The sequence below is a fragment of the Rhodnius prolixus genome, unplaced genomic scaffold, assembly GCF_049639745.1.
Source record: "Rhodnius prolixus isolate KJV_2025 unplaced genomic scaffold, Rpr scaffold_5, whole genome shotgun sequence".
Lineage (NCBI taxonomy): Eukaryota > Metazoa > Arthropoda > Insecta > Hemiptera > Reduviidae > Rhodnius > Rhodnius prolixus.
The window spans coordinates 12,815,830-12,829,754 of NW_027411624.1; the positions used below are offsets into that span (position 1 = coordinate 12,815,830).

The 13,925-nt window shown below is 34.0% G+C and overlaps 1 protein-coding gene across 8 annotated transcripts in view; it reads right to left on the bottom strand.

Annotated features, from left to right (window-relative positions):
- The window catches only part of LOC141457783 (uncharacterized), a 93,994-nt gene extending 90,438 nt beyond the window's left edge, over nucleotides 1-3,556 (bottom strand). For all 8 annotated transcript variants that reach the window (XR_012460546.1, XR_012460543.1, XR_012460544.1 and 5 more), the window contains exons 1-2: nucleotides 3,107-3,556; nucleotides 2,240-2,447 (exon numbers count right to left, since the gene is read on the bottom strand). Coding sequence is in view for 2 of the 8 variants with exons in the window: in XM_074135034.1 (XP_073991135.1) it covers nucleotides 2,240-2,447; nucleotides 3,107-3,168 (270 nt within the window). In the remaining 6 variants the exon portion in view is untranslated. The remainder of the gene's footprint in view (nucleotides 1-2,239; nucleotides 2,448-3,106) is intronic.
- Nucleotides 3,557-13,925: the final 10,369 nt, after the last annotated feature.

Sequence of the window (13,925 nt, forward strand, 5' to 3'; positions counted from 1 at the left end):
TTCATGAATGAAATGTCATTCGAATTGAAATTTTGTACAGATTTGCACTTTAAAAGTCTCGACGCCGTGCCTCATAAGGAGGGGAGTTTGCCCCACCCAAATAAGGCCCTTTCTAAAACTATTATTACCAATATTTCTATAACGCTTAGTCCGATTTTGATAAAATTCAGCTCGAATAAGTGGTTAAAGCTCCTCTACATTGCTGATGCTCTTGCACCTACTAAGAGGAAGTACTGCAATCGTTTAAATTATCAATGAGTGAACCGATTTAAATCAATGAATTGTCGTTCGATTAAAAAATCTTTGCCTCTTTGCCTAGAAGTTCTGCAATCGCAGTTTATTTTTCTTACTCCTCTTAAAAGGAAGTAATGAAATCGCAGTTTAATTTTGCTATTCACGCACAAATACCTTCCTATGTTATTCAAAACGCTTTTTCAAGAAAAGTTGTTACTGAGGATGGTTTGGGGGACCTTAACGATAATCATTCTTTAAAAAGATCTCTCTAGTGGTAGTTACGGTTCCGACTTACCATCTTATCAGGTTATAATGATAGAATTGCTTATTCCAAATTTAAAAAATCTGTAAAGCAGATATGTAACTTTGTAAAATAGACAAAAAGGAAAATCTATCCAAAAGGTACAAAAATCTCTTTAACAAAAACTTACAGTTTAAAATGTTAAGTATAAGGGTTGATTAAACGCCAAAAGGTACACAAATCAGCAAGCACTCAAAATTTCATTAATTCTTCATTAATATTTAAGTAATTTTACTGCATTAATATTCATTAATATTTTTTAGAATTTATTAGATGTCACAGACCCTTATGCTGGCCACTTCATTTATAATATTTTTTTGTTATAATTATGATAAATCACACATATGTACATGCATGTTAAAGTAGAAAAAGACAAAGTTAGAGTAGGCTACTGTCTTGAATTCGTCTTACCGAAATATTCGAGAGCACAAATAACACACAGTTAATAACAAGTAGATTATTCAACAACAATTATTGATTTCTCTATTGTAATTTAATTTTACTTATAGTAAAATACTGGAATAATTAGCTGTCCTAAAAATATACATATCTTATTTACTTTATTTTACATATTACATTTTTTTTTATAAAAAAAAGTTTTGAAGTTTTTAGCCTCATAATTTTTTTTTATTTTTTATAACGTTTTTCTTTTTAACCTGTATTTAATAGTTTGATTATTATAAATAACTAGATATTACAGTCAATCTACAGTGCTACTTGAACAAATATTTTGTAGACGAAAATGGCCAGCATAAGGGTCTGTGACATCTAATAAATTCTAAAAAATATTAATGAATATTAATGCAGTAAAATTACTTAAATATTAATGAAGAATTAATGAAATTTTGAGTGCTTGCTGATTTGTGTACCTTTTGGCGTTTAATCAACCCTTATACTTAACATTTTAAACTGTAAGTTTTTGTTAAAGAGTTTATATCTTGCATGCATCATAAGAGCCTGTCATGAAATAGCCTATATATATCTGACAAACTGAAGACAAAGTATTCTCGTATTGAATATTTCTGGACGTGTACGGCTGAAAGTACATCTCTTTTGAAGAGCATAACAGGTGTCTGCAAGTACTATTACATAGGAGACCCAAATCCGGACTCTTAAATAGGTTCTCATGGTACCTTGTTCTCATAGTCGCAATGATTGACGGCCAAAAAGACAACTATGATGGAAGACAAATGATCCATAGATATCAAAATTTTGCTTTCCTCTCTAGCAGCAAAATAATCAAGATAATCCTTAACTCTTTGAAGTTATTACTTAAATCATCACTAAGAAAAATGCTTTCAATTCCTAAGACTATCGCTAATCTGTTTTTTTAAATAAAAGAATAGATTAGACAGAAGATTTTGTTAGCACAACTCAAGGACTCTCGCTTGGCCAGTTGGTGTATTACTTCAGAAACAACCACAAGCAAAATGAAAGAAAATAATTTTAATTTCAGTACATGGAAGTAGTATTGGTAACATGTGGTCTGTATGTGTGGTTTAACTTGTAACAACTGGTTGCATTCTTATAATAACATATGTCAACTTCAGTAATCGTAATACATTCAAAATAAATGTTTAGTAAGTCTAGAATGTTACTTTTGGTATTTCTATTTTTAAACTTTAAACCTTTTTCTTTTTAGACAAAGAAAGTTTTTTGTCTTCAGCATTATTATTTTTATTTATTTATTTATTTTTTACTTACTGCAATATTTATTAAGGAGTTACTTTTTCGACTTTTTTTCAAGTTCGCCCAATGTTTAGTAAGTCCTCTTTCTCTTTCTCCTTCAGCAAGAACGAATCTGGACTTCCTCAGGTCTTTCTTTTTGATTAATTCTTCCTGCAGTTTATTAGACTGCCAAATCCAAACTCTAGTATCTTCAGATACTGCAGATACCCTTGAAAAGAAATTGCTGGAAAAATATTACAGATTAATTATATCTAAGCAGTTGAAATAAAACAATAAACAAAATTTTCTTTACAAAAAGGGGGCGTTCACGGAACTATGAACAGTTGACCACATTGCTTCTAAAAACAAACATGTAATTTTGAATGTCAAACTTATTTACCACCCATGCATAAGTCTATAAATCATAGTTGGTCAGTTTATTATAACATTTGCTTCTGAATGAATAAGACAAGATTATTACTGAGCGAATGGGTCTTTCATTCTGTGTTCTCTTTTAAAGGTCGAACTGTCCACAAGCTTAATTTTTAACCTCGTAATTCCGTTATTACAATAATCAGCTTCATATATTTTATATTGTTAATAAAAAAAAAATAAAAATAAAAAAGTTTAAGGTTTTATTTTATTAATGTGTATACGACATACGATATTTGCCAGCCTAATTTAAAATTCACTTCTCTTTATTAAGTTAGTATTCTAATCACCCGTGAAGCAATTTATCATCGGCTTTAGGGTTCCAATTCAAATTAGAGATGGAAAATATTACACAATAATTACATTCACAGCCTTTAGCCGAGTCACAATTTAACCGCAATGCACCTTATTATCAATAGTCATCGAGTTATATTGGCCAAACGGCTGGCTGACTAATTAAATTTTAATTACCTTGGACATGAAATCTGTTTAAAACAAGTCCATAATGGTTGGAGTATGGATGTGATAAACATTTATGATCCAAATTTTCTGTATTTGTCTGCTTCTATTAAAACAAACTATAAGTCCTGCATGAACACTTGAATGAATTTCTTATTTACCTTCATCACAGGTGATTTTTTTTATTTTTATTGATTTAAATTAATTGCTCAAAACTAACAGTTCCCCACAAAAGATAATCTGTTGCATGCAAGAGTACTGACTCTCGACGGGTTACCGCAGCACAAACATACATTTCACGAAATACACACAATTCAAAGGACACAAATAGAACATGGAACTACCTTTCTTTTCCTAAGAAGTCTTCTAGGAGTGGTTAAAAGTTGGTAGCCCCTACGCTAATGGACTATGGGCACTCACATCTTTGAAAATTGAAACATCTTTAAAGGTAAAACGGAAGGTTTCTTATGGTTTTCCAACCATGAGAGACCTCTTGCGGTCCTTTTGGGAAACCTCTATACCAGTGATGGGCAAAAATTTAACAAATTAAATTCCAGTTGAATTTCAAACAATACTTAATTTTAATCACAATTAAAATTTAAAAAAATAATCGACCAAACTGACATTTAAGCTTAAGTACGCCATTAGATCAGCTTTAATTGATTCCTTTTGGCAAGTACTTAGTAAACTACAGAAAAAGCCTTACTTTAAAATTGCACTTGATTTTCTTTCTTCTTTTGGTTAAAAGAAGTCTTATTCTTCAGGTGGACTTTATGTCCAACTACCGATTAGTTGTGGACGGTGGCAACCAGCAAACGTACTTTACTGTAAATTCCTTTTATTAACCATTAAATAATATTCAAAGCCTAATCTGAGAATCAAACCCAGTAACACAATACACTTCGCGAGCCTCACCTCCAAACTGACGACGTTTATTTACGTCCTATTATGCATCCATTTTCCTTTTTGTTCTAATGGTACGTGAGTTGAATTTCTCTTTAAGTTACTGAAAAAAAGTTTATCACATACTCCTTCCCCGCACGTAATCGTCGCCGCCGAGGCTAATGCAGCGCCCGACTTGTTTAAAGCTAAAATCATTGTAGTCACAATTCATAACTCGATAGTAAAATGATATTTTAAATATAACCCGACATATGAAGCATCAAACACATTTTCGGCTACTAAATAGATGAATTTAAATTTAATATTTAATTTGAGGGTTAATGGGGGCTGGAAATATCGTTTATTAGATTTTATTAAGCGTTTAACAGCTTTAACTAAATTATCTATTATTGATTAAAATTTTTATTGATGGTAATTGATTTTGAAAATTCCTTTTAGATGTGCATTTATAAACAAATGAAAACATGAATTAATTTCGGTCAAGTTCCTTGCTTTTTATACGGAATTACGTAAATAGCCATTACTCTAGCAGAGACACAATGAATTTTTAAGCAAAATTCACTAACAATATTTTGACTGATCAGACAGAACAATTGAACGCCTAAGAGGCATTACTGGTGCGCGGGATTAACTGATGTTTGAACACCCAGGCGTTCCTAAGCGGTGAATGGTATTGAATAAATTCTTAACAGAAGATGAAAAACTTAAAACTTAAATGAAGGAGGTGCAAACAAATGAAAATTTTCAAATCTTCATTCAGTTATTGAAGCTAAAGAAATATCTATAATTATTTTGATGCATTTGATGGGTTGGCAAGTTTTCGAAACTGGTCAATTAATATTTGAATCAGCTTTTCGTATTTGCTGCATTATATGATTTAAAGTGCATCAAGAATTGAATCAAGAAATGATAATGCAATCTCCTTTCCCTATATGAACTCTCTGACAAAATTCTCATTTATAGCAGGTAGTACAGTCAGGCGGGGACGACCTTAACAAAGCAGGTATTGTCAACGAAGGGACCTAAGACTCTAAAAGAGAAAAGCAAGAAGAAATATATTCATGAAGTATGAAATATTAAGGTTGGCTGCTACCTTGGAAAGCACCGCTTCCTTAAGAACGGTGTTCTGTTTCTGAAGAAAGCATATTTCTCTCAAGCAAGAATTCTTTCTCACTCCTATAGTTTGTGGATGGGTATATGTTTTCCTCCATTTTTTTTTTTTTAAGGAAACAATATAGTAACCCAAAATTTTCTATTATATAACATTTTAAGTTCTTTAAAACATTATCTTTCACAGTTTGAAAAATTCATGGCCATTTTTAAATTAATAAAGTTAACGATAGACCTAACTAAATGAAGCAGATGTTCTCATTTTTTTACTTTCTTTTGAGATAAAAAAATATGTCGAAAGCAGAAAATTTAAATTTAGATTTAGTCTCCACTAGGGAAACTTGAGCTACCAAAATCTTCAAGTGAAAAACGGGGCTGCATATAAAAGACGCTTAGTACTCTATGAAGCATTTCTACTCCGGAGCCCTGGATTGAGCAGTCATATGATCCTTCCCTTATTCTTCTGTCCACCCCTATTCCCAAATTCCATTTCTGGCTATGGATCCCAGATAAAGATACAAACATTTTTCATCTGCCAAATTGAACTAATAATTTAATTCTCATCATATTAATTGATTATATTTTACCTTCTCTTTTTCCAGGCATTCCAAACCACTAACTTGGTCAGCTTTATCCGCGAACGACCGGATCTTCTTGATCTATTAACTTTAAGCACCATTTGTTTGTATTCTTTTGCATCTTTTCTCCGCTATCCAAAATCAACAATTGGCTATTTGCAAACGCGAAAACAAAAAAGTTAGTTAGATGTAATTTCCAGTATCCAAGTACTTGGTCTTTCTATTGCATTCCTAAATCAAATAATTGATAAGAGTGACACAGCATGACAAACGGAGAACTTCCTATATCTTTTTCTCTGATCCTTCTAGTATTTAAAGATTGGGACAATTCAAAATTAGCAGTTCTGACGTAATTTTCTGCACCTAGAATACAATTACCTTATACTTTGAATAAGAACCTCTTTCAATTACTTATTTTTAAGTTACACCAAAAGCATGTCTCCGGATACCCCGGTCAGATGCTATTTCAAGGCTAATAAAGCACGCTTTGTTCTTGTTCTTTTAAATGCTTTTCCGCGTTTCACAATTTTGCAAAAAGTTTCGACTGTTTTATCACTGTTTGGTAATTAGCCTTGCGTTCCACCTGAAATCTTACTGGCTACTCTATACTTTGAACTCCAGCTGAAAGTCTTCATCATTCAATTTTCTTGGGGTTCTGTCCCAAGAGAGCTAGACAGCCTTGAGAGTGTGGGAAAAGAAAGTATTGAGGAAAATATATGGTCCTGTGAACGAGCGAGGAGGAAGATGGAGAATCCGCACCAACTTAGAACTGCTTACCCTTTATGGAGAAGCAGACATCGTTCAATGTGTTAAAAAAAGGAAGATTAAGTTGGTTTGGACATGGAGGAGAAGATGGTAGATAACCGCATCCCTAAACGCCTTTTATATGGAAGGCCCCAGTGGCGTCAGAATAAGAGGTAGGCCAAGAATGAGATAGCTTGATGACGTCGAGGGGGATTTGAGAAAGGCGGGTGTGCGAAGATGGAGACTGAAGGCTCTTGATAGAGCTCAGTGGAGAGCCTTGATAGAGCCCTGGTCCTTTCAGGACTGTAGCGCCGAAGAGGAGGGAAGAAACTGTCTTTCTTAAACTTTGTCTTCTTTTTGTTCGCTGAGGTGTGCACATATTTTTACGACTAGCAGCTAGTGGTAATTACCGATTGCGGTACCATTAGCATTAAAAGAAGTCAGAATTGGGAGCACAAGTTTATAGCCGAAGAAACCAACTCCATTAACTTCCTTTTGAATTTGATATGAACTGATTCACATAATGAACTGTTTCAAAAATCTAACTAATGAAACGGACTTTAATTTTTATAAAAAAGTATCTTATCAGCTATTTTTCTTGTTATCAAAAATGAAAAAGAAGTAGAAACAGAAAAACTTGAAGAAAACCCAAAAGGTAGGAAATATTTAATTCCACTTTTTCCCCCCGTATTCCTTCCCAAACCACCAATGAATCTAGGTGCTACTCACCACCACAGCATCACCAAAAGCTCAACCAATACCGTCGTACCTTATCATCCCCCATCATCGCCCTGATATTCCAAGCAAATCCTTTTGGATACAATTTCACCCTTGCTTGCTCACCACCATCGTATATACCGCGCGCACCACACCTACCTTCATCATTTATTCAATTATATAAGGAAAACCTCTTACTTCGCTTGAGATGTTTTTAATTTTTCTCGAAATAGGATTATCCAAGAAAAAAAAAGAAGAAGAGGTTTGATGGTGTTTAATAAATAAAATGAAAAATCTTAAGAACTTCTTTAAAGTTTTATTAGACATTTTTTTTTTTTTTGTTCATCCTTAAGTACCAATAAAATGAGTTGTTGGAAAGGTGAGCAAGTTTGGAATAAGATCAAACTTTGGCCTATTTCCAATACTTACACTTCGTTAAGCAGTATTATCTTATTTTTAGAAGAAATTATTTATTTTATTTAATTAACACAATTATTTTATTGATCAATACAATACAATACAATACAATTAATTTATTATCAATACAATTTATTTAATTAATTAATTAATAAATTAATAGTCAGAATATTCAAACTCACTTAAATCTTCTCGAAACCTGGTTCTGGAAATGGAAAATAAAAATTAATGAGCAAAAATCAGTGCACATTACGTTTACATTACGAAAATCTGCGAGTCCATCAGTTCACCTGAACGGTGTAACTATTCCTCCAGCTGTTGTAGTACGATACTTAGGGTCTGTACATTGACAAGAAACGACAAGACGTGAACAGACGCTGCATGCTACTTACTAGGCTACTTGACCGCAGATCCAAACTCAACTTGAATCACAAACTGACTATTTACAAGACACTGTTAAGACCCATATGGGACATACGTAGCAGAAGTGTAGGGCTCAACCAAACCCACGTAACTCCAAACGCCTGCAGACTCTACAGTCTATAAAATCCTACGGAAAATCCTGAATGCTCCTATACTACATTTCTGACCTTACCATTCACACTGACCTTCACATCCCCTTTGTCTCTGATCTAATAAAGTCTCGCTATCGCAATTTTCACAGCCTCCTAGCTCTCCATCCTAATTCTCTTCTCCAACAATCCTCCTCGTCGCTTGAAGCGGAATCGGCCTAGAGATCTATTGTGATTAAATCATTAAAACTTGTGAAAGAGTTTCACCAGTGGGTGATTGCTCTAACCAAGACATTACAAGTGAACTGAACCAGTAAGATCAAATTTACTTGATGCAACAACTGCTGTAGTTGTAAATAAAGTGAGGGGGGAAAATTAATCACAATTGATAAAGGAAAATTATTATTGCTTTGGACATTTTTTTTTAAAGTTTTGGCGACTACAATAATAGTTCTATGATTATGTGTTGGAGTGGAATTTACAGCTGCTTATGGTAGATGGTGATATTAACTTATAACAAAAGAAAAAGCGAACACCAGAATTTAACAAAATACAATTTAAATTTCAACAGTTTTTAGGTTTCTAACACTTCTGAAACATTTGCAAAACACAACAACAAAGTTGCAAAGAATTGAAAAAATGAAAGAAAATTAAACTCAAAATGGAGTTTTGCTTTGCGACCACTCGTAATACCATCTAAATTACCTCAGTGTTTAGAAGTTGGTAAGCAGTAAATGAAGTGAGTATGGTTCAATATTTCTTCAGTCTTTTGGTTTTTTGTTTCGCTTCGTATCATTTTGTAAACAAAACTCAAATAAGTTAATAGAAATAGAGGCGCAAACAGGCGGAATTATTTTTTGGGAGGAAAGAATGTAAGTGAAAACAGGAGCTAGTTATTAATAGATATGTCATAAGCAAGGAAGATCCCAGCAGCTAGCTAATCTCATTACAGCACGTTACACCAATTACCCAACTGTAAATGTAGCTTTGATCTTTTGTCCATAAAACAATACTAATGGCTATTATGAACTGGTTATTATGCAATCTCAAAATACATTTTAGTGCTGCCACTAAGCTGATTCAAGATTAACTAGATTTCCATAATGAAAATGTACGATATGGTAGAAATATGGAGTACCCAAACCTGTCCGATTTCGTGAAATAATGCTCCATGGAAGTGAGTGTTTTCTCGTCATATATTCTATGGCTTCGCTATTCTAAACAATTTCATACAATTATTTCTGAAATTATGTAGTCTACAATAAATTAATTTTAGATTTCAAATTATCTGGAACCCCCATACGAGACTTAAACGTACCGAACTAAACAAACGATACAAACTTCTAGCCAGACTACTCGACAAACGCTCAAAACTCTCACTACAGAACAAACGACGACTCTATACAGCTCTTCTCGCACCAATATGGACTTACGGAATCGAACTTTACGGAACAGCTAAAAAATCAAACATCAATAGACTGCAAACACTCCAATCCAAAATATATAATACAGAAATAAATAAATAAATAAAAATTAATAAATTTAATGTTCTAAACATAAAATAATAAGCAAAAACAATAACAAAGTAAAGTAATTGCCTATTTTTTTCTAGTGGGCTTTACGTCCAACTACCAATTAGGTGTCGTGGATGGAGGCGACTAGTAAAACATTCTTTACAGTAAAATTTCTTTTATTAACCATTAAATATAATCCAAGGCTTAAAGACCGGGAATCGAACCCAGTACCACAATACATATTGGTTTCACAGGTCTCGCCTCTAAACGCTCGGCTATCGTGGCTCCTGTAAGCAAAAACAATTGTTACGCTCAGCATCTAAATACAACGTTTATACAGAACATTTAGCTATCTACATCTACGTTATCATGGAATGTGTAGCTCGATATTTGTAAATAGAATAAATACAGTTAGCGATGTGTTCATGATTGCTACAACTTCTTCCATAAACTGCTAAGTATCCTCAAAAACAAGAATTTTCAATATAAATTTAATTCAGAAATTAGGGCAAGTGAGTAAGTAAAAAGAATGCCCAATCAGAGAAATCGCTTTGCCACTTTTAATCACTCTTGACACCAATAAACGGCTAATTTGGCTAATTTCTTGGCTGATTGGATAAGGGTTTGATTAAACTGTTGTTGAAGCTTATCAAGAATCTTCATTACCTTGAGTGGGCGCTGTTGGAATTAAATTCCAGTGTAGAGGATGCAATTTGTCCTAGATGGCCTTTTTGCGCACCGCAACCTACCGCATAACATCAATTTATAAAATAAGTTTTAATTTTCATGGCTATTACGAAATAAATTATTTAATTAGACGATGTCGTTTTGTAATTAATTTTTGCACAGTACTTTTCAAAAATAATTAAACATCAAATTAAAAATGATAATCTGCTGCACTGAATTAATGAATGGACAAATTACAATTTAAAATAAATAAAAAGAAAAAGAAAAAGCAGTGGGTTTTAATGAACAGGCACTTGTATAATACATTCAAAATTATAAAATAAAACAGTGGAATCCGGCCAAATGTATGGTTACTATCTGGTCGGGTTTCCACCTTGATTGCCACTCTTGGCGATCCAAGCGGAAATGTTTTCTGCCACCCGCTAACGAACCAGACATTGCAACGGACGTGGGGCACAGCCAGCACGCTTTGTTGTTTACTACACCCACGGGTTTGGCTCTCCTTGTCCTTCCATTCCTCGCCAACAATGTTCACGTCAATTCCTGTCTGTTCCCTAATCCAAACTTCCAACGATGTTTCAACACCCTTCCTATTACTTCAATATACGCAATGCGCGTTCCTCCAGTAAGCGTAATATATATATATTTGTACACATATATATATATATATAAAACATTTCTGCGGCTGCTCTACGAACCCAGAGAAGGGATGGTTCTTCTTCATATTGAAATTGGGGGGAAAAAATCGCTCTTTATGTCCCAAACTCTTTTGTAGGCAAACCAACCGCATTTCTGAAACGCGCGTCAGGAAGAAAATGCAGGAGTACATTTACTTGATGAACTCTTTTTATCCATTTCCCCATTTTCCTTTTTAATACGTGAATAGCTATTGCACTTTCAATATTCCATAAATTTTCATAATAATGTTATATGGATATTAATATCATTTGATATTATTTATCGATTATCTTTAATTTAATGTCAGAAAATGTTTATTTTGAAGATACTATGGATAATTTTAAGTGGAGCAGTTCTCACATATTTTATGAACATTTAATTATTTATTCGGTGCTCATTTAATTCTATTAATAATTATTATTCGGTTTTAAGAAGAGGAAAAGCGACACGCTATCCCAAGCCCAAACCCAAGATACAATGCCGAGTCTAGCAAGAAGAGGACAGAACTGAGTTGAACTACAAGATTCAGTTTAAAAACGATTCCCAACAATTCTGATTTAAGATGAAACAGCTTGAAGAGGAAACCAGGTGGTGGTCTGAGCCGATGTTAAAGCCTGAAAAAAAGAAGAAGTAGAACTCAGCGCCTAGTCCTTCCCTGAAAGCTGATGATCTGTTCTGACCAATGTTCCTGAAAGCAATGATCTCTCACTCCGTACAATCTAAAAATCTGATGTTCCTTTCTTTCTAAATTACAAATCTGCATCAAAAGATCTACTATGAGGCCAATGAATGAAACTACAGGTCATAGAAATGAACGTACAAATGAATGCTTAGATCAAGTCACTACTTTAATCTTGATTTCGCAATTTCAAACTGTTCGCATGTCTCTAATCACATCCATTATAATGCTCGCTTCGGGGGTCTTCCATCTTACTTCGTTGGCAGTTAAGTGTCCAGTGACAGGTAGATGCGGGATCATCCCGCAAAGGGTAGACCAGGCACTTAATTTTGTTCAACTTTCTCTGTATTTCCTGAAAAATATTCTGCTATTCGGTTCTGCCAAGAAAGACATAGTAAGCCCAGGGCTTCCGAGTTGCGAATTCATGGTATTGTAAGAAGAGACACTCAGGCTATTTGAGAGCGAGACAGAAAGCTCCAAGAAAATCCTAAAATTGAATAGATATCTCATACAGCTGTTCTTTAGTACCTTAGTGATTGATAAATCCTTATTCAAGTCTAACTAATCCTTTCGATCTAATCATCAAATTAGGTTTTCAATTTCTGGAGATTACTAGTAGGCATTGCTATCTAGAATGATTATTAAAACTGTCCGGTAGGACCAGTTGTATAAGGGTTAATAGCCAGAAAAGTGCACGAAAAAGCGTAACGTTTAAGAAACACCCAACTTTGACAATTTTTTTCTCTTTTTCTATAAAAGATAAAATTCCCAAATTTTCTTTAAAATATAGGGCAAATCCTCCTTTATAACTGTAATTCGTTTTGCAACAACCTAGATTAAATAGATTTCGAGAAATACGTTGCGGTAAATGGGCGCAAAAACGGCATTTTCAGAAAATCTTCTTCTTCTTCTTGCAATATAAAGCCTCAGAGGAATTTTGTAAACATATATTTATAAAATAATTGACAAGATATCGCTATGAAATATATAATCTCTTTACGGTAATATGAACAATAAAGCGAGTGTAATGTGCAATAATTAAGATATATCAAGATTGGTAATAAATGAGTTTGAATGAATCCAGATACAGATCTGGAAGCGCAGAAAGGGGTTCAGATCCTATAGTAAGTGAGAGTAGGCTGTCTTTTTTGCTGTAGACTACTTGTACCGGAGACGGCAATTCCCCCGCCTCTGGGTCTGCTTCCGCCCCCCCCGCTGAATAACATAAATTACACATTCTACACATTCTTCCGTCTGAGGGCGGCACAAAAACGTACCTTCACCATTGCCAGGCGTTTTGCTCATCCGTTTCTCCTTCTACAACCTCCCTTCTGGTTTTCACTAGCCCCTTACTAACATTTCGAAGACCACCACCATATACACAGCTTTTTGTTCGGTTGAAAAGGGGGTTTTCCACCCTGTTCCTGAAAGCTGTTCCTTTCCCTGTTTAAACCATCACTTTGCTACTGTTTTCTTCCTTTTTTTGCACCTGATCTTTCACTTCTTTTTTTATTTTCCTTTCCCCTTATTACATCCGCCTTTTACTGAAATCTTTCGGTTATACAATATTCACATGATAGCAGAGAGTGGAAGTATCATTCTGTTCTCTGCATTATTTGTTTGGTAATTTAGGTTATGTTGAAATAATGCACTTAGTACTAACTGTTGTTCTAGAATGAACACGTGAAAAAAAACGCATACGCGTTTTAGAGGTTAGAAACAAAATAATTGAGTAACTGTTAACGTGAACTAAAGTAGTTTGGCCAGAAAACTGATTCCGTAAAATACTTCTCCGTTGTAGAATTGCTCATCCTCTTGTTCAGGCCCGTGCAATGGCGGAGGACTGATCTTCCCCAGTCAAACGAAACTTGCAATGGTCCTTCTAGAGAACTGTCTACCAAATTGGAGAATGCATTTCTTGCTTCGTGTCTGATAAGTATTTTTTAAAAAAATATTTTATGGATGAGAATTGGATTCCTCAGACTCCATGGCGTCTTCTTCATCTCCTACCTAAAATCTACGTACCTAGAGTTTCTGGTCAAACTCCATGAGAAGATGCTGGCGTTCCCTTAGAAATCCTGGCAGCGTATGGAGCATATTTGCATGATCGGATGCGTGTCTACAGATCTTTTCCAATTGTAGCTGATCAAAATAGAGAATAGAATAGAATAAATATTTATTATAATAAATATATACAATACATAAAATAAATATAGAAGTATAAATGTATAAAAAACTTTCAACCTTCTTAACAAAGTGAAGTAAGAGAAAAGTTAGTTGATTGGAATGCTG